Consider the following 19,415-nt stretch of genomic DNA (forward strand, 5'->3'; position numbering starts at 1 on the left):
AGGACTACTACATGTATGAGTTATTTCACTATATATTATGATCAATTTTAAGATATCATTACATTCCAGGCGTACTATAGATAAAAGCATAATTAACATGCAGCGAAAGATTATTGGTTTTCACTGGCGAAACTTGCATTACTTTCTATCCAGTGTAGATAATGAGAATATCCTGTGTCATTCCATCACCAATAGAAACAATAGTCCCACACAAACGTTATCGGGTATCACGTGGTACGTGAATGAGTCCCATTGATAGAGATGTGTGAAAAGAAATTTAAAAACAAATTCTGGAGTGATGTCTTTAAATCGTGGTATATATTAAGCTCAAAATGTAATGAGAAAATACTCCTTGAAAACACTTTGATAGCTCCAATTTGGTACAAAAGTGATATTTAGGTGGAAAGGAATGCTATTTTTTATATATATAAAAAAACTTTTATCAGAAAGGTGTTTGTATTATAAAAGACATGGTAAAAATTGTAGGAGAATTTTAGGAAATTTGATACCTTGGTAATTCCATAGACATAGAAAAATGAATCCGTATATAAGCACTGATAAATTCTTAATTATTGGAAATTTCACTCATACACATTTAGAATCAAACACAGATCACAAAATATATAAACCAAGTCACCTGGTCACATTTTTTATTTATGGAAAATATCCGAAACTTTGTCAAACAAGTCTAAACAGACTGGTAATTGCTAATTGGTAATTGCTTTTGTAATTGCAAGTCTTTAAACATTAACATGGTAGATTTCTATACATGTATTGTATTAATTAATAAACATTAAAGATCATGAAATGTGAAGTTAACCATTTAATGAATTTGAAGATTTGAAGATTTCGGTTAAGTTCTTAGGTGGCCATTGTTTGAGTGGGTATGCGCAATCCAAACCTACGAGACACGTTATGGTTAAGGGTCCAAGTTTCCTATTAGGAGTTTTTCACTGTCAATATAATCTAATTTTTCACCAATATTGTTATAAGGAATTTATCTGTCAACTCGTTCTTTATGATAGATAGCACGTTTTTTTCAACCGGAAGTGCGATGAACATGACGTCATGAATTTATGCAGTGTAACTATACCGTACATATACAATTATGGCCCTCTGTGGAGAGTTATATGTAGAATCTTTCGTGGAAGACATTGGCAGATATATACTGACACATAGGGACATGCTTAATTTATTTTAATATATTCGTATGGGCATGGAAAAGGTAAAATCAATCAATGTAGATTAAGAATTGGCCTTAGTGCCCTAAACAATCATAGATTTTCTTACAAATTGACACCAAATAAATATTGTGATTTATGTGTAGACTCTCCTGAGGATGAAAAACACTTCTTTTTATTATGTCCTAGATTTATAATCCCACGTACAAAACTAATTCAAAATACTTGTAAAGAGCTGGCTCCAAATGTCAATCCTGACCTTATCATCAATCTCATACCTGATATCTTTGTCAAAATTTTATTATATGGCTCTGAAGATAATACCGATTCATCAAACAAAATTATTTTTGATTCCGTTTTCGAATACATCATCGACTCCAAAAGATTCTAAATAATTATTTCTTTACACTTCATTTCCACTCCCATCTGCATCTGCATTGCTCTCTCCCCCTCCTTCGCCTATCTCTCTCTAAGTCTCACCCTCTTCTCTCTCGATTTTTTTTCTCCCTCTTCCCTTTCTCATTTTTTTTTTTTTTTTTTTTTGTCATGGAATGTTTGTGTGAGTGAGAGTGTGTGCGTTATTCTAATGTATTGTCATGTATATATTGTATTGTCATATGTGTCGAGGAGAGCATCTAGTAGCCCTAGGGCTGTGTGCAATCCTCGTTAAAGAAATAAAGAATTAGAACATTTATTTTACCAAACAAAATTAATATGAATCCAAAAATCAACAAGGGTAATATTAACTCATAAAGGTACATCTGATAGCTTTTATTGTTGTTTGTACCATCTTTGCCGTCAACTCACTGTCAAGTGCGGAGATCCCAAGGGGTTATTTCCTCCCAGAACATTCCAAATGAAATTATGTAAAATATTGTCGATAATGATATCAATTAAAATTCTTCAACTGTGAACAAGAATAAGAGTATTTGTGAGACTGTCAGACGCTTGCATTTAATGATGTGAAGGAAAGTGATATTCTGCCCGCGGGTCCCAAAATATAGTCAAACCAGAGAGCGGTATATCCCTATCCTTCCCGGGCTGTTCAAACGTTTGTAAAGCATCAAATAAATAACAAATACTATTATTATACGTCACTTCCATTTAAAATGTTCTGATTGGATTAAACGTGATCACATGACACTGAATAAGTTAGATATATCCACGGAATTTGAAGGCGAGAGAAATAACATCAGCGGAATAACCCCTCAGGGAAATAAACCCATGGTGCGCATGCCCGAAAGTGGACATAATCTGAAAGGTCAAACAACAATGGCAACGCTGTTGCTTACATTTTGCAATCCGACGAATTGAGCAACGTTGTTGAGAGTTATTTTCTCGAATATCACTGTTTCCAGGGAGACAATTCTAGATGTTTCCTGACACAAAGGGTCATAAATGTATAAAGTATCTCATTGCGATTAAAATTATTGCTATGAAAACCTTGTCGAAATATAAACATAAGAATGTTGGTTTTAATTATTATCGTGGTTACACAGTATTTTACACTTATTTAAAATTGACCCGTGTCTCCTCAACAATCCGTCGAAAAGACCGTTTATACACCAGTGAACAACAACAAATAAAAGGAAATATTTATTATACTAGGATAGTAATTGATCGACATATGAATCATTTCGTGTCCATGGTATAGAATATTGCCCATTGTAGTTTATTAAGCTTGAAACATCTGTTACGTAATTTGTGGAGTGTCTGTTAACGTTGCAATTTGCTATCAATTTACACGGCATCAATAAATTATTTTAATGCAAAAGCCATCATTTGCATCTTTTATACTAAACCAGACTATATTTTGGGACAAAAAAGGGAGACAATAGTAGTTTATTGACACAGTGACGTCACGAAGCAATATTGCATAGGTCTACTGCATGGTATAAACCCCATTACACCCAGGTATGAGAGAATACACTGTACTTGGTCAAGAATTATAGATGGGTTGTTTAATCAGCTAGAGGGAGAATGGCAAGACGACGAATATGTATTGGATTACTTGTATCTGGAATAGTGCTACTTGTCATTACATGGAATACAGTATAACTAAGGTAAGTTAAAATTGGTATTCTTTCGTATTTACACAACATGCATTTTTATATTCATTTATTTGGAATTCTTCATACGTTCTTAAATTAGATTAGTTCATAGATGGGTGCTAATGGTATATTAAGATAGAATCAATCATTAAACATACGGGAACAAAACATACATCTTTAAAAAATACTAAAACGGGTAAAAATGAGAAACTGGTTGTTATATGATGCAATAGAATGATATAAGGTACAAATCATAAGTGTCATACTATAAAGATACTTTTATCATATTTTAGCGCTCCTCTGAAGTTATGTAGATAGCTTCTGCTATTCATTGACGCTATGAAAATTAGAAAAATACATTCAATCCTTATATTTACATTAAAATAATTTATGAAGATAAAAAAATGAAAGGTTAATATATTATATTTAAAATTAAGACACCTATATACGACGAGAAACGAGATTAATGGAACATGTGGATGACAAAGTCGTTGCACGATGTCGCATTTTAAAGCTTCCGCCTTTCGGTTGACATTTTTTTTTTTTTTTTGCAAATGACAAACGATACAAAAATAGTTAAGATAAGATTTGATCGAATAATTACAGTAAGCATTAATTGATTCTACATCAAGAAACAACACATTACAGATTATACATTAAAATATTGTGGGGAACTATTTTTTATTGATATGAAACTGGCGTAATGTTTGAAATCAGCTGATCGATGCACGAGAATCGTTGTATTCATAGTGTTTTCATTGGCAAATGTTTGTATTCGTCAGTTGCTTGATTCATATAGTGAGGAAACACTCAGAATGTAAATATATGGATATGTACGGTATTAGTTGCATTACATAATTACATATGAGTATAATTCATGATACATGTCGTGTCGAACACTGTATACTCAAATGGGGCCACACTCCAAAAGGAGCGGTCAGTCTCCTATCTGTCTCTCTGTCTCTCTGTATTTTCTATTCATATCATTGCTCAGCTCTAGATCTTATATACCCTATTTGGATTTGTGCCGACGTGTAAATGTCAGGCTATACAGATTAGTACAAGATAATCATAGTAACCGCCATTTCATAATAATGTGAAATGGTCAGCTGTGTAGGCAGTGCTGTTAATATATACATGAATTGATGAGCAATTTCTCATCGTGGTTTCCGACCGGTCTAGTCTGGGACATTGACGATATTTGTGAAATTTTCAAAATAAGACTTATTATATTATAATTATTAAAAGATCAGTGCGAAAAATGTTGAATGAAATATGTGCATATGATAACATAATGATTTGGTGATTGCTTTTTTTATTTTATAAGTGTTCTGATATGCACATCTATACGAGCAATTCCCTCCCTCTGGTTTTTTTTTTTTTTTAATTTTATGTTTGAATAATTAACGTCCTATTCACAGCCAAGGTCATGTTAAGACGGCCTCCCATGTACGTAATATGTTGCGTGTATGTAATATAAGATGAGTGTTTTGGGATTTTGCGGTATGTTCGTGTTGTGTCCTGTTGAACAGTGGAACTGTTGCCCTTTTTAAAGTGCTATATAACTGAATCATACCGCCGAAGACACCAAGCAACACACCCCACCCGGTCACATCATGCTGACAACTTTCGATAAGTTGTCCTACTCCCTGTATGTTAAGCACTAAGCAGCAACATAAACTACTACTTCACTAGACTTTGGTCTGTCTCAGCCAGGGGACAGAACCCAGAGTCTACCTCACAGGGGGCATCCTCGATACTCCATCGGTTCCGATCACTTACGATATCTACACCCCTGAACCATCTCATAGTGAAATTGAAGGCAGCTCAGCGGAAAACATTTGACCAATCACAGGCTAGCAAAGATTTCCTTTAAAGACTTCAGAGAGAGCGACGCCTAAAATCAAAGCCACACAGTCTACCATAGTGTACCGTTATACAGCTGTTTTGATGCACATCAAATGACTAGATTACCTGTTCTATTCTGTTGCCTCCAGTTTTACTATGAGATAGTCCAGGGGTGTAGAGATCGTTAGTGATCGAAATCCCTGGAATATCGAGGATGCACAGTGGGAAGCGGTCGACAAAATACCAAAAGTTAGCCGGTGTCAAGGGAGACGTCAGGAAGAATAAAGTAAGTTAGAACGAAGAGAAAAGGTAAGGTCGTAAATTAAGGCGCCTTTTACGATCCTGATCCCAACAATTATAATGTTTACAAACTGTATCTTTTTTATATTTTAGATAACAGATAACATTGTCAAACTGGAAAAAAATACTGCATGCACTCACCTGACAAGGTTTTATTTACTGATGTAAAATTGTTAGTTTCATTCCAAAATATGTGTCAATAACGAGCTAATAAAACAAATAATAATTACACGTACATGTACACGTGTGTCTTTGGTAGCTTATATATATATATATATATGGAAGCGTCACTTGTTTGGGACAGGTGGTCACGTGCACGTGGCCAATCGATTACATATGTAGACGGATTATTATTAGGATTTATATTCATTTGTGTGAAAAGTTCATTTTGTGAAACATCTAAATGACAGCTTAGAGGAGTTGACACGTTTTCTTGCTGAAACAAGCCCTACACAGTTTTACAAGTGAGTTTTTTTACGTTTTAGTAGGTGATACAAGGTGGACAACTGCTACATGTAGGTGTATGTGTACACGTGTACGTATGTGTATGAGCGCACGTGTGTCGGTAGGTGAGTTGTATCAGAGTAGTTTAAGACAATATGGCGATTGCCCATCCTAAGAAACGCAAAGGGTTGTCTCAGAAACGATTTTTGAAAAAAAAAACCCTTATTATTATTTTAATCTTAAATGTATATTTTTTAAATTGCATTGTAAGCTTTAAATGACCCTGGCTGCTAATAGAACATACATACAATAAACCATACAAAACAAAACCAATAGGAAAGCCCGGTAGTTGGACAGGCTAATAGCAGAACTTTGTTAACCTATAGTTCTAAACTAGGCAGTTCTAAAGTGAGATTTCTCAAACGGCTTATTTGGTATACATATTTTGATTTTTTAATGTCATATGAGGAAAAACAAAAGTACAGATCTGCGGTACCGGATTAAATTATTCGTTTCTTGAAGCGTACGAGTTGGATCCAAGAGCGACCCGATGTATTTCATTGGTCATCGACGAATGATCTTTTTGTTTAAAGCAAGACGTGTAAATTATAGATTCATATTCGTTGAAATTCTATTCATTAATATGTGTTCGAATGCATTTCGAAACTTTTTAAGTATTGCCTTTATATCCGTTATGCTATTACAAAAGAAAATACCCCGTTGTTTTTTTAATTCGAAAAACGTGTCTTTTATATGATGTCCCCATATTCGAAAAATACAAAGCGTTGCCGTATCAATTCAGTATAACAGGTCAAATCAGTGCAATGTGGCAACCAAACGCGCCGATAGAATCATTGTGTCGATTTAATGATATAATTATGTTATCTCGGCACAGCTGGGAATATGAATGAAAGTTTTGTACATTCCTTTTCTTACCATGGTAGTATCGTAACGTTACATGAATTATTCACGCTTGTAGCATATGGTACTTAATTGGATTAAGTTTTTGTACCTTAAAATGCGTATTGTTATCGGTCTGTACTATCCTATCAAAGTTATATTAAAAATATCGTTGATGGATGGTTTTGATCATCATTTCAGAGGGAAAATGGCAAGACGACAAATGTTTGTTGGATTACTGGTATCTGGAATACTGGTAATGGCCGTCACATGGAATACAGTATTGCCGAGGTAGGGAGTTCTTAATTGGTATTCTTTCATATTTCATACTACTTTAAATTCATGTTTGCAATTGTTCAGACGTTTTGAATTTAATTATAGATGGAAAGAGGGAATAAAAGCAAAGTTAAGAATTAATTAGTAAACGCAGTGACAATATATACACATCAACAAAATAAAATACAAAAGTGAATAAATAGTTGATTAAGAGTGCAACTGATTGTTTTAAGATATCTGTCATAAGTGTTATACCATAAACATATAGTTTGGCTACTTTTCGCATATTACACTCTTTTATCAAAATACATGGAACCAACGAAATCATTTATAAATAAAATGCAAAGATTTTCAATGAATCATTCGGTAAGAATGCACTATTACCTGGAGACAAAACACGAATATACCATTACCTTCTAAAACTCAAAACATATCCACCCCTCAACTATGGCATATGTGTGATAACAAGATGACCTGTAGTTTGGTCATTCGATATACATCACAAATATCGAATAACTATTCATGGTTGTGGACTGCATGGCTTTGAAATTGGCCTTTCTCTTGACATACAATGCACTATCAAGTTTTAAGTAGGATCTTATTGTAAATGATAATCATCTATATAATTACATGTATACACCTTCTTTTAATGTAGTCATCTCTTTACTTGATTTTAGACATATGGTGTGCAAATAATTGGAATTATTAAGTTAAAAGTCTCATTTCAGGTATTCTGCATATACCCGTATACAACTGACATAGTCAAGTCCAATAGCCATTAAAAGTAATATAATAATTTTAGATGTCTTAATCTTCTAACATTCTGCGATAAGATATTAGTATTCGATAGCATGTTCAATGTACCGCAATTGTTTAACAATGTAGTGACTGTTAGATTGCAATTAATCTGGGTGGCAGATAAATGTCCATATCGCCTTAACGGGCTCTATTCTATTAAACTGCCACCCAGATTGTATTTATATCCCCGAAAATTGCAATCTAACAATCCTTTGATTGTTATATTTACATTTGCAAATCGAAAAGATAAAAAACACTCACTATTTTTTAATAACTTTTCACTTTTCCGTTAATAATTCACACGGTTAAAAGATAGATTTTATAATGCTTTAGTTCATAGTTCATTTAACTACAGTGTCATTTTTTCCGCGCAGACTAACTTGTTAATAAACAGGACTTCCATTCATGTATATTGATATTACTAGACCATTATTCAGTCATAATGCAAATCAAGTTGATCATAAGAGTAATGGCAGTCTCTGTGGCTAAATGTAAATATGTCAGATTATTTGGGCAAAGCGAATAGCATATATTACATTACATAAAATAACTTTACTTTTTTCCTTCAGGTATTATAAAGAAGTGGACTTTCAAAATATTAACATTGATTTGGAGAATATCATCTTTAAAAAAGAAATTAATGCAGAGCTACCAGGAATCCAACGTGATAAAATACCCATAAAAACATTCCATGATATTTCTGTGTCTGATTTTGCTGCCTCTGTATCAAGATCTTATTTGTCATCTTATAAATCATACCTGTCAATCAAAGACGTAACCGATCTAAAAAAGATTGCCAGTAACATCACTTCTACACAAGCTCTTGATTCGAACAAGACTGTGTATTCACTGGGAGACAATATAACGGTACATATCAAACTTTTCGACGGATATGGGAGGCAGCTTTCAGAAGGAGGAGATATTCTTCGTATTTGGTTGACAAGTACATCACTTAATGCAAGTGCGAATGGCTACGTCATCGACCATGGCAACGGATCCTACACCGGCCTCGTTAGGGCTTTGTGGACGGGAAAATGTTTTATTAAAACATCTATAGCTGCAACTAAGCAACAGATTGCAGTTGTTCACAATTATATTGAAAAACGAGGATTAATGCATGATATGGTCGCTGGATTCACAAAGGGTAACATTGTCGAACACACCTCTTGTAGCGCGATACCAGACGTGTTTAAACAGACGGAAATGTGTAATTTTACAGCTGAAAACTACGGTCTTCATTGGTTTTGTGGGAAACCAAAAACATCAGATTTAAGTTGCAAGGACTGGGCTACTGTCCAAGGCCATCGTAAGGATCATCTCAACTCTACTGAGAGAACTATATCAAGGTATTATATTCATGAAGTGTAGTGGAATTGGATTGGGTTGTCCATCAGGTCATCTAAATCCATAGAGCATCCGGCTAGTGCTCGGAGGTCTTGACTTAGAGCTCAGTCTGGCCGCTATATTATCATATTCTGCCCCTGTTTCAAGCATTGAAATACACTTGTGAATTGTTATGTCTTAGAGGGCAAAGTCTTGGATAAAGGAGAACGAAATGTAGCGGGATTTGATTGGCTCGATCATCCGTGACTATGTACTAGTATGACTTGGACGAATGTTCAGTAAAAATGTCTCACTTCCGCAATACTCTACCATGGTGTATATCCATGGTATCTAGGTTAGCCGAAAACTACATTACTTTAAACGAAACTTTTTTATGAAACATTAAGAATGTTATTGCGGTTAGAGTGCAGCAAATTTGGTTAAGAATGGTTAAATTTTAGTGGGTTTAAATTTGGAGTTTGTCTGTAGTCCGTTAAATTAGTTGGTAAATTGGTTAGAAAATGGCAAAAAAGCTAAGAAAGATACACTTCAAAATTCCGTCGTTTCACTGAATAACAATGCATTATGTATAGAACTCATATCGGTCATACTCAAGTTATTATGTGTGAAAAAATCTGCGGTGTTCCTTTCTTTTTTCTTCCATATTTCTTTTATAGGATATACAAACATATGCTGCTGCGGCAACTTCCGGCGATAACAGTTAAAGGAAGTAAGTCGTTATAGGCCATGGGCTAGGAGGGTCCCACATGCACCCCCCCAAACCTCCCAACCAATATTTTTCTTAACCTTATGACCCACTGATCACAAATCAAAATGTTAACATTGCATAAGTTGGGATGAACTTCGATTATGACGTCATCAAGATGGCCGCCATCTCGAATTTCACTAAAAATGAAAAATAGTCATAACATTGACATTTTTCAACCGAAGTAGACAAATGAGGTATCAAAATGACCACAATAGCACAATAAAAACATATCAGGACCACATAATCCAATATATGTAGTGATTTTTAGGCAAGAAGTGAAAAAATAGGATTTTAAGCTAAAAAATGGTAATTTTTTAGTAATTTTTTCATATTTTGCTTGACGCAGCAAAAATGTTTTCCAACAGCAAACTATTATTTCTAATTAGTTTTTTGTCCACTAATAAATCAGTTTAAACAAAAACAACAAAAAACCAATGTTAACATTGTGTAAGTTCCGGTTATGACGTCATCAAGATGGCCGCCATCACGAATTTCACTAAAAAATGAAAAATATTTCAAAACATTGACATTTTTCAACTGAAAGAGATAAATGAGGTATCAAAATGACCACAATAGAACAATAGATACATATCAGGACCAAATAATCCAATATATGTAGCGATTTGTACGTAGGAAATGAAAAAATAAGATTTTAAGCTCAAAAATGGTAATTTTTCAGTTAATTTTTCATATTTGTCTTCACGCAGCAAAAATGTTTCCCAACAACAAATTATAATTCGTAATTAGTTTTTTTTATCTCTTATCAATCAATTAATCAATAAAAACACCAACAAAAAACAAAAATATATAGAAATGCAAAATTATACTCTCATTAGTTTTACAGAACATCACCAGGTGCGTATAATGGGCATATGCTATTTTTCGAACTCCAAACCGCTGACGCTGACAGCGTCTCAAAAATAATTATTACAGCACAACACCTACTGATAGAGTAACAAATGTAACCTAAGCCTGTGTTTCCGTTTATATCATTTTCCAGAACGTCTGTGCCTTTGAAAATGAGAACATTCATTGTTTATTTCCTATGCATAGCATAGGCAAAATGTTAGATGGTTACTGCAGTGTGACATATTTCTTTCACTGGTTCTTAATGATAACCATTATCATTTTGCGTGCTTTCTCGCCTCACTGCTCAATCCACTGAAGATACTCGGCATGTCTGGTAGCTGGTAGTCCAAATCATCAGAATAATCGATATATCAGTATCAAATTTGTCGAAAGCCAGAGCGTCGTCTTCAATGTCGATGAGCTGATGTGACACTACATTACCGGTGTTGTTCTAGCCTGTCATCTTTCATAACCAATCCTTGGCCAGAGTTCATATCAGGAACAACAGGTTCAGAGATATGGGATCTCCCTCAGATTCTAACATATCGTATATGCTGTTTCAGACTTGTTCGGCATAATGGAAACTACACCAGATCCACATTCTCCGTCTTGTGGAATTGGTTCTCCGTAGCCAATAGCTCCATAATTTGTATGAAGTACCATTCATTAATCTCGTGGACCCTCGTGCGACAATAAATGGTACAGGTGATATCATTGAGGTCATGAATGAGGCCATTAATGTTAAATGTTTTTCATTGGTCTGACATTTCCCACTCCCTTGAAGGTGATGGTTTTGCCACATCTGGTGTATGCGTAAAGAGACCATTGAAGACTCTCCAGAAAAAGTTTTGCACAGTGCTTTCCAGACTTGGCAAATAGTGGAACTTCACTGCAGACCTCATTTATGACCTCAAAGAATCCACCTGTGCCATCTATGGTCACTGAAGGTTCACAAGAATGAGGAATTGTGCTTCATACGAATTAAGGAGAAACAGCTCAAACCTTCGCAGAATGTGGATCTGATAGTCTGAAACATCATATACGATATGTGAATCACTAGGTTGGAAACAGGAAGAGCTCCAACATCCATGAAACTGATGTTTCTTATGTTAACTATGGCCATGGACGGTTGACAAGCTACAACCACGATGGCAGCCTGGAAATGTAATGTCACATCAGCTCATCAGCTCATTGCCATCGAAGACAAAGTACTAGTGAAAGAAATATGTGATACTGTTAAGTAACCATCTGACATTTCCTTACGTTATACACAGGAAATAACACTGGATGTTCTCATTCTAAAAGGCAGAAAACGTTTAGGAAAGTGTTATGGTATTTACGGAATGACAGAATTACCTCAGTTTTAATCTGATACCATATAGCTATTAGTTGGCGTTTTTGCTGTAATAATTCAGTTTGAGACGCTACTAGTGTACAACATTTCGAACATGAAAGTGAATTATTTTGAAGTCCCACTTAGATATTCAGCCAACCTAAAATTCAAATTTGTTAAGATAGCAATTTCAATAGCCACTGTTATATTCAGGAAATTCTAAGACATCAGGAAACTGTAGTGTCGGCGGTTTGGGAAAAATACACAATCATATGCTTTATATGCAAACGGCGATGTTTTGTAAACCAAATGATGGTATACCAATAATTCTCTTTTGCATTTCTATATATTTTGTTGTTGTTTTTACTGATTGACAAGAAATCAAATAACTGATTACGATCAATAAAAAATGTTGGGAAACATTTTGCTGCGTGAAGACATATGAAAAATTAGCTGAAAAATTACCATTTTTGAGCTTAAAATCTTATTTTTTCATTTCCTACGTACAAATCGCTACATATATTGGATTATTTGGTCCTGATATGTATTTATTGTTCCATTGTGGACATTTTGATACCTCATTTATCTCTTTCAGTTGAAAAATGTCAATGTTTTGAAATATTTTTCATTTTTTAGTGAAATTCGTGATGGCGGCCATCTTGATGACGTCATAACCGGAACTTACACAATGTTAACATTGTTTTTTTTTTTTGTTTTTGTTTAAACTGATTTATTAGTGGACAAAAAACTAATTAGAAATAATAGTTTGCTGTTGGAAAACATTTTTGCTGCGTCAAGCAAAATATGAAAAATTTACTAAAAAATTACCATTTTTTAGCTTAAAATCCTATTTTTTCACTTCTTGCCTAAAAATCACTACATATATTGGATTATGTGGTCCTGATATGTTTTTATTGTGCTATTGTGGTCATTTTGATACCTCATTTGTCTACTTCGGTTGAAAAATGTCAATGTTATGACTATTTTTCATTTTTAGTGAAATTCGAGATGGCGGCCATCTTGATGACGTCATAATCGAAGTTCATCCCAACTTATGCAATGTTAACATTTTGATTTGTGATCACTGGGTCATAAGGTTAAGAAAAATATTGGTTGGGAGGTTTGGGGGGGGGTGCATGTTGGACCCTCCTAGCCCATGGCCTATTAGATTTCTAATTTGTTCCATCGGTGTCATGAATGTAATAGATGACGTTATAACCTAGATCTGCATTACTTGTATAATAACTATCTAAACACTTTACTTTTATAAAACCTAATAATAATTATCAATCTTTACATTTTTGTTTTTTTTTTTTATTTCATTTATTTATTTATTTATTTATTTTTTTAGATATTGGCGATATATTATATTCTGTCCAAATGTTGTCTCATGTTTATATTTATTAAGTTGGCATTCTACTTTGAACTGTTATCACATTTGATATATATGTTGGATGCTTTTGATAAACCACCAAACGCTCATTCCACTAAAACATGTAGTTCTAATCTCTTTAGGGGTTTTTGAGTCTCGAATGTTTATTGATACCGACAAATTTCAAAGCTCAAAATAATATCTAAATATATTTGAATTCAATATAATGGCGCTGCTTCAGCTGTTTAAAATATCTTATATTGAAATTCGGAATTACATTTGATATGATGCAGCTGTTGTAGCTCATTGCTTTTGTTTACAATTACCTTTAAGATGATTTTTGTATGTTAATTAGATACCGACTTTGTATCCTCCCCGGATCTACCTTGCTACAAGAGACCGAATATTGAGACGTGGCAAGAAGAAACACCTATAGGATTTTTCTATAATGGCAAATGGCACCAGCGTGGATGCCGCAACACATTCATACCCTCCACAAATTCATATGAAAATTGCTTACGAGAACAGTACCTATTTTTATTCGGCGATTCGAATACCCGCTCATGGTTTGATGAAATACAAAAACAAACCAGAATGGTGATATCAAAAGATGAAGAATCGGGAACGCGGTGGTTCAGTTTGAGGAAAGCTGTGCGTCATGACTTAAACTCCACACTTCTCTGGGTTGTTCACGAATTGCCTTTTTATACCGGAGCGGAATCACCCCGTAAAATGATAAAATCTGTCGCGTGGTACATCGATCGGATACCACATCGGAAGAAAGTTTCAATTCTTATCCATAATATGATGCATTTTGGCAGACTACCACCCTCTGAATTTCGCGAACATGTACGTGATATGAAGTTTGCTATTGATAGATTGTTCCAGCGCATTCCACATGCAAGAGTGTTTATAAAAGGACCACATTCAGCAACGTACATAAACCTCCTGAAACCTTTGGATTTTATCAGAAAATTTCAGGATCAGATATTCTATGAAGAATTGTTTGAATTTCATAGCAAGATTACATATTTAAACGAATGGGATTTGACAACATGTATTGCAAACGTTAACGTGCATCCTGATGAATCGACCGTTCAAGATATGATTAATAATTTTATGTTGTATTTATGTGAGGAATAGAAACATGATTATTGAAACTGTTTCGCTCTGTTTCGTGTAATACTACTTATTTTTCCTGCTTCCTATGTATACTTAAAAATAAGTATGAATAAAAATAATTAGTGGTGTATTAGTTTGAGGCTACTTCCAAACAACTTTAAACAACTTTAATAAATCAATGAACAATAAAATTCAATTGTGTCTGCTTGTTGTGGACATTATTTTGCATCTTTATGTGGCTTTGGAAAAAGAGGTTTTCTTTAAAAGAAAAATATAGATGGTAGGGTTACCAATGTAAAGTAAATCAATAATCTCGTCGATAGTACCGAGTGGATACGATGTCTCGACGGTTGCTTTTCTCCAGATACTCCGGTTTTCCTCCACCAACAAACCTGGTACGTCCTTACATGACCCTGATTGTTAATAGGACATTAATCTAAAGAAACGTAAATCCTGCAGTTCTGTATCATATTAAGACAGCTAACTTATGTACCAACATCATATCAAGGAGTAGTGTAATAATAGTAAGGTTATATAAGCGCATCTTGTTTGAACTTATATTTGCCGTGATCATCTAAGAAAACAATCCACAGCAATGAAACAGAAAATATTCGCCCGCGATCAATTCTTTATGTAACATTCATGTATTATACTTTTTGTTAATGTCATAAGCGTCTAGCGGATCTAGATGTTGTAAGCGACAATAAATCACTTCCGGTTAGTCAGCCATGAACCATGCTTGTTGTGTTATATTACATGGTGTCAGAATCGGGATCCATCGCCGATATACGTCACTGACAGTATCAGAGACAATATGAAATGTAAACATCAAACATTGGTTTAAACAAATCGACTCAAGTTTTGTCGATCTGCAATTTTACTTCGTGTAAAATCTGTAACAAACATCGTGCCTTGTCAAACAGCATGGCGTCGAATTTTGAACAGCCCTCACTGGATTGGGATGCGAAAGATATTTACAGTGAATATCAACGATTCCAACAACATGTTTCATTCGTATTTAAAGGACCGTTAGCAAAATCGGAAGCTAAGGACCGTGCTGGCTGGATCGGAATGTGGATAGGGAAACAGGGCCGGGAGGTCTACAAAACCCCAACGTGGGCTGAGGGAGACGAGGACAACCCTGAGGTAATTCTCACAAAGTTAGGAGAATACATCAAGCCCAGAAAAAACAAAAGAGTGGCTAGATTCAAGGTCAAACAACGGCGTCAACTTGAAGGTGAGAATTTCGATAACTTTGTCAAAGATCTCCGTATAATTCTGATGGATTGCGAGTATACTGACCCAGATGATATTTTGATTGATGCTATCATTGACGGTGTTAAACAACCAAAGGTTCAAGAGAGATTGTTAGACCAAGGTCAGAATCTCACACTCGCTAAGGCCATAGAAATCGGTAGACAGTACGAACTCTCACAAAATCAACTTAAAATGTTGCGAGGCGAGGAGGTAGTTGGATTGAACAGTGTAAAGTCGTTCAAGCGTGACAAGAACCCTAAAAAGTTTAGACAGAAAAAGAGCAAGGAGTTTCATGAGAAGAAGCGTCCTCAGAAATCAGGTCTATGTAATCGATGTGGACTAGACATTTCGACACACAAAGATAAGTGTCCAGCTATAGGCAGCAACTGTAAATATTGCCATAAACCGGATCATTGGCTCGCAGCATGTCGTAAACGAAAAAGGGCTCAAGTGAATCTTCTGCAAGATGAGAGTGATCATGAGGAGGATGAACTCTTCCAAATTTATACAACACAGGACGTCGGGAGCAATGACAAAGATAAATGGACTACAGATGTAGTTATTCAAGGCAAACCTGTGAAATTCAGAATTGACACTGGTGCAAGGTGCAGTATAGTTGTGAAATCAACATACGACAAACTACAGCTGAATGGTAAAGTCAGACAGTCAAGCAAAGTACTCCGAACATTTTCCAATCACCAAATTCACCCATTGTTTACTGTCACTCTACCAGTAACTCACTCCAAATCTGATGGCATTGAAAATGTTGACTTTGAAATTGTGGACATAATTCAGGAGAATGTTCTGAGTGGTGATACTGCTGAAAAGTTGGGACTCATATCGAGAGTAGCCTCAGTCGAAAAACTCCAAGAGTTTCCGGATGCTACTGGAACTCTACCTGGTTTCTACACCATAAAGATTGAGCCCAATGCCCAGGGAGTAGTACATGCACCACGGAAACAGCCAGCTGCACTTAAGCCTAAGATAATTGAAAAATTAAAGGAAATGGAGAAGGACAACTTCATCACAAAGGTCAATCAACCTACTGAATGGGTAAATTCGATGGTTGTGTCTATGAGAAATGGGAAGGTCAGAGTCTGCCTTGACCCTAAGGACCTCAACAAGGTAATAAAACGCGAACACCACCCAATGAAAACTGTGGAGGAAGTCGTCGCAAATATCCCAGGTGCTACAGTGTTCTCAACACTAGATGCCAAATCTGGATTCCTTCAGATAAAGTTAGATGAAGATTCGTCTTACTTGACAACGTTCAACACTCCAATCGGTCGGTATCGATGGCTACGCCTACCCTTTGGTATTAAATGTGCCCCTGAAATCTATCAACGCATCATGGATCAAATGCTGGAAGGGATCGACGGATCTGTCGCCATAATGGATGATATACTGATCGCGGGAAAAAACCGAGAGGAGCATGACGTCATTCTGAAACGTGTAATTGAAAGGGCCACTGAATACAATCTTAGACTGAACTTTGACAAGTGTCAAATCAGGCAACCTAAAGTTAGCTATGTAGGGCACATTATTAGCGCTGAAGGTCTAAGCCCTGATCCAGACAAGATACGCGCCATAGTCGAGATGCCAGCTCCCGAAGACAAAGACGGCGTTAGACGATTTCTAGGCTTGGTACAATATCTCGCCAAATTCATACCAAACATGAGTCAAATAGATGTTCCAATACGGACATTACTCAGAGATGATGTAGAATTCAAATGGGAACATGAACAGAAATCCAGTTTTGATCACCTGAAACGCCTGTGTAGTACACCACCAGTTCTAGCATTCTATGACGTCAATAAGGATGTGGAGATTCAGTGTGACGCATCAAAAGACGGCCTTGGAGCAGTCCTAATTCAAGATGGCCGCATCATAGCATACTCCTCAAGATCTCTCACAAGTACTGAAAAAAAACTATGCTCAAATAGAAAAAGAAATGCTCTCAATTGTACATGGTGTCACAAAATTCCACTGCTATATACTAGGGAAAGAATGCACAGTGTACAACGACCACAAACCATTGGAGGCAATACACAAGAAGCCACTGCAATCAGCTCCAATGCGATTACAGAAGATGCTGATGAAACTACAGTGGTATGACCTCAAAATTGTGTACAGAAAAGGAAAAGACATGGTAGTAGCCGATGCTTTGTCAAGAGCATATTTACAAGATAGTACACCAGAGACAGATGACTTCGAGAATGTATACGCATTCGATCTTGTGTCTGTTACTCGCGACAAGTATCTCGATATCGCGAAACGTACTCAAAGTGAACTACGAACACTGTATGAAGTTATCATGGAAGGGTGGCCTGACAATAGAAGTGACACTCCTCTTGGAGCGAGACCCTATTGGGACTCTCGTGCTGAGCTGTCTGTCGCAGACGGCATCATCTTCAAAGGTCGAAGAATAGTAATCCCAAAGAGCATGCAACAACATATGTTAGAGCGGATACATGAATCACACTTGGGTATCGCAAAATGTAAACAACGCGCTCGAGAAGTCATGTACTGGCCGGGAATGAACTCGAAATTGAAACGTTGGTTCAAAACTGTAGTAAGTGTGCTGAGTTCCAAAACAGGCAACAGTCCGAACCACTTCGACCAACTGAAGCGCCAGAGTTACCCTACAGTGAGGTAGGATGTGATCTATTTGACTTTGAAGGCAAAAAACACCTCATTCTAGTAGACTACTACTCGCAATACATTGATGTATTAGCCTTACATTCCACAACGTGTCAATCAGTAGTGACAGCCATGAAATCCGTGTTTAGCTGCCATGGAATACCGAAAAAACTGAGATCGGACAATGGACCCCCGTTCCAGTCTGCTGAATTTAAGTCGTTCTGTGATTCATATGGAATAGAACATGTGACCTCTAGTCCATACTACCCGATTTCGAATGGAGAGGCAGAACGCTCTGTACAAACAGTAAAAAAACTATGGAGAAAGTGTGAGGATAAAAGTTTAGCACTGCTTAACTATCGTACTACACCTCTGCAAGGTGTGAACCTTTCTCCATCGCAATTACTCATGGGAAGGAGACCGCGAAACACATTACCCACATCTCGCGACCTGCTGAAACCAACAGCATACAACCAGCAAGAAGTAAAACGCCATTTTGAAATAAAGAAAGCGCGTCAGAAATTCTATTATGATTCGCGCAGAGGAGTAAAAGTATCACCAAGTCTCGAACCTGGACAACATGTAAGGTTGGAACCAACCCAAGGATCCAACTCTGAGACCTGGAAACCAGGGACTGTAGTAAAACACTATCAACACCCTAGATCCTATGTAGTTAGATCTGGCAACAAGCTATATAGGCGCAGTCGCAAACATCTTCGCGCTTCGAACGCAGTCGCGAATGCTGGAGAACACATGGAGTCCGATTCGGAGGAATCGACCTCTCCAGACTTAAAATGTGAGGACAATAAGGGAGGCAACTCTGTTTCTTTGGAGGAACCACATCTGGCACCCACTTCCGGGCCACCACCAGTAGTGACTAGGTCAGGGAGGAGAGTGACCCCACCCAATAAAATGGACCTTTGAACTTTTCGCGCCCTTTCTAGTTCGAATT

The 19,415-nt window shown here is 36.2% G+C and overlaps 1 protein-coding gene across 2 annotated transcripts; it reads left to right on the plus strand.

The window, feature by feature from the left end:
- Window positions 1-98: 98 nt before the first annotated feature.
- LOC138328262 (NXPE family member 4-like) lies at window positions 99-15,165 on the plus strand. Of its 2 annotated transcripts, XM_069274978.1 has the most exons (6): window positions 99-3,244; window positions 5,866-5,949; window positions 6,926-7,015; window positions 8,368-9,144; window positions 9,799-9,851; window positions 13,800-15,165. In XM_069274978.1, exons 3-6 carry the CDS (start codon window positions 6,933-6,935, stop codon window positions 14,585-14,587), a joined length of 1,701 nt encoding a protein of 566 aa, XP_069131079.1. In that variant the 5' UTR covers window positions 99-3,244; window positions 5,866-5,949; window positions 6,926-6,932; the 3' UTR covers window positions 14,588-15,165. The 2 variants fall into 2 exon arrangements, with proteins under 2 accessions (XP_069131079.1, XP_069131078.1); XM_069274977.1 differs by lacking the exon at window positions 5,866-5,949.
- The last annotated feature ends 4,250 nt before the right edge of the window (window positions 15,166-19,415 follow it).

This window comes from Argopecten irradians, chromosome 7 (assembly GCF_041381155.1).
Source record: "Argopecten irradians isolate NY chromosome 7, Ai_NY, whole genome shotgun sequence".
Taxonomy (NCBI): Eukaryota; Metazoa; Mollusca; class Bivalvia; order Pectinida; family Pectinidae; genus Argopecten; species Argopecten irradians.